Source organism: Alligator sinensis, unplaced genomic scaffold (genome assembly GCF_000455745.1).
Source record: "Alligator sinensis unplaced genomic scaffold, ASM45574v1 scaffold226_1, whole genome shotgun sequence".
NCBI lineage: Eukaryota > Metazoa > Chordata > Crocodylia > Alligatoridae > Alligator > Alligator sinensis.
Genome location: NW_005842028.1, coordinates 881,539 through 883,997, shown reverse-complemented (window position 1 = coordinate 883,997; position 2,459 = coordinate 881,539). Strand labels below are relative to the sequence as shown.

General features: G+C 45.7%; 1 protein-coding gene across 2 annotated transcripts in view; it reads left to right on the top strand.

Moving 5' to 3' along the window:
- The first annotated feature begins 198 nt into the window (after nt 1–198).
- The window catches only part of TLE1 (transducin like enhancer of split 1), a 92,548-nt gene continuing 90,287 nt past the window's right edge, over nt 199–2,459 (top strand). For both annotated transcript variants that reach the window (XM_025202500.1, XM_025202499.1), the window contains exons 1-2: nt 199–281; nt 558–658. In XM_025202500.1, coding sequence (XP_025058285.1) covers nt 267–281; nt 558–658 — 116 coding nt within the window. In that variant the 5' untranslated portion in view covers nt 199–266. The remainder of the gene's footprint in view (nt 282–557; nt 659–2,459) is intronic.

Here is a 2,459-nt window from a genome sequence, read left to right as displayed (position 1 = left end):
CCCCCAGCCCAGAGCCCCTGGCTGCCCCGGGCTTCCTGTCCCCCCCCTTCCCCTCCCTTTTGTTTCATGTCTAACTTATTTGCATGCAAATGACAGGGGAGGGGAGGGGCTGCCCTGCCCTGCCCTGCCCTGCCCTTGGCTGCCAGGTTGGCTCCTTCCCCCTCTCCGCTCTGCTGCAGCCAAACTCAGCCGGGGTTGGGGAGTTGTCTCCCCCCCTGGCCTCACGTGTAACTGTGGGGAGGAGCTGGCCCCTTGCCCTGCCTGGCATGGTGGTGACAAGTGTAAGGGGGAGGGGCTGGGGGAGTTGTGGGCATAGGGCAGGGGCCACCTGGTTTGGAAAGGAGGGGGAGCGAGTCACAAGTGCGAGAGGAGGGAAGCGATGGGGCTGGGCAGGCTGCTCCCTCCCGGTGCCCGTCCCACTAGCTTTCCTGGTGGGATGCTGCAGAAGGGACCCTGGTTGACAGGACGCTTCAGGGAGCTGGGCTGTGGTCCCTAGCGTGCCCTGCCTGCTTTTGTTTCAAGGTTTCTTTTTTTTTTCTCTCTCTTCTGTACCTCAGACGCCGCACCAGGCTGCAGGTCAGCCCTTCAAATTCACTATCCCGGAATCCCTGGATCGGATCAAAGAGGAGTTTCAGTTCCTCCAAGCGCAGTATCACAGGTGAGTCCTGCCTGCCGGCTTCTTGCCTGCTCTCTCTGCACCAGAGAATTGGGCCACATCCTGCCTCGAGGAGGATTTCAGGCTGGTACGCAGTGTGCTGGCTAGCAGGGTGTGTTTCTTTCTCCCTTGCTCTGTGCTCACTGGGGGAAAAGCAACTGCCGTTTGTATTTGTCACCAGATGGGGGCGTGCGGAGTCACAGATAAAGCCCTGTCATTCCCTGCTCTCTCTACTTGCTATTGTTTTCACTGTTTTTGCTGCTGTTAGATTTGTAGAGAAGCAGGGCTAGAAGGGACCTGCAGAGTTTGTGGTCCAACTCCCCTGCCTGAGGCAGGATCATCCTTATCCAAATCATCCCATGCAACAATGTCCGGTTGAACTTTTATTCGTGTGTGTTCAAAGCTTCCTGAGAGCTGTCAATATTTGTGTTTTCTTTTGCTTGATGGGCTAGGCTGAGAACAAGCAGGTCAGTGGATACCCTTGCCCCATCCTTGCACTACTGAGTTACTGTTGAAGTAAGAACGTCAAGTTCAATAAGATGTCAGGTATCCAGGTTATAGTCTTATTGGTCTAGAGGCAAAAGGAATCGGGACTCATGGTAGAGGTGATCTCTTATTAGACCAACTAGATTTTTGCAAAAAAAAAATTTCTTTAATTGCTCAGTTAATTTAAAAGTTCAGTAAGAGGCAGTATAGACTAAGGATGTGGGCTGGGAGTTGGGGCCTAGCTTTACTATGCAGTGCGACCATCTGTAAAATGGGGAGATTGTTTGACTTAGCATGGTCGTGTGAAACTTAACTCACCTTTGTAAAAGTGTGTTAGAATTCTTGAGTGCAAAACCTTGGTAAGGGCAAAGTAAATTGAGAGAATATCCAGTCTAACTTGGTAGCAGGAAATATTAAGGGAGCTAATTCTCATAATAGTTTGTCCTCTATGGTGTGCATTTTTAATGAAAAGATCAAGGAAATGCCAGTAATTGGTATGTAAACAGGAGATGAAGATTATTTTATTTTTTTTCTTTTTTAAGAAAGCAAACTCATCAGAATACCACTGAAAAGATGACTTAAATCTACTGAAGCAGTCGTTAATGGCTGCTGTCCCAGCCTTGAAGCATGCCGTTCCTAGTTTGTATACTTTGTGCCAAGGTCTCTGTGTGTATATTGAGGATCTGCTTCCTCTCACTGCATGCACAGCACTTCTGGCATTAACAGAGACTGTGTTCTTTGGCGTGCAGCTTTATCTTGTTATAGTGTAGAGATGATCTATATAGGGTTCTGCATACAGATTCTCTTATTTCTTGAAGACTTTGGTTAGATATTTTGTCTTGCGTGATCTTGTGGTCTCTGGGCCTTATCTGTAGATGAGCACTGGCTTATCAAAAAGCCCTTAGTTAAAATTGTGCAATTCTTAATGTAAACTACATGCGTATGAATAAAAAGTTGAGCATGCACATTTACCACTTGTTAAAGGTTGTTTTCTCGCTGATATATATTATTTTAAGTTGACCATAAGTCTCTATCTTGAAGCAAATAATATTTTGATTTTAACAAAGGCATTGGAATTGGTTATGTGAAACTAGTTTTTATTTTTATTCTAAGTTTTTTTTTTTTTTTTTTAAAGTCAAACTGACTTTTAAGTAATGCTTAAAGCCAAAAATAGTCATGTTTGACCCAGCTAAACAGTCAGATCACTCGAAATAAAGGCTTAGAACCAGAACCTAAACAAGTTTATAGAAGTAGCTGTGTCAGTAATTCTTATTTGTTTTACTTCCTTTTCAGTGCACGACTGTAGCCCACTAGGAGT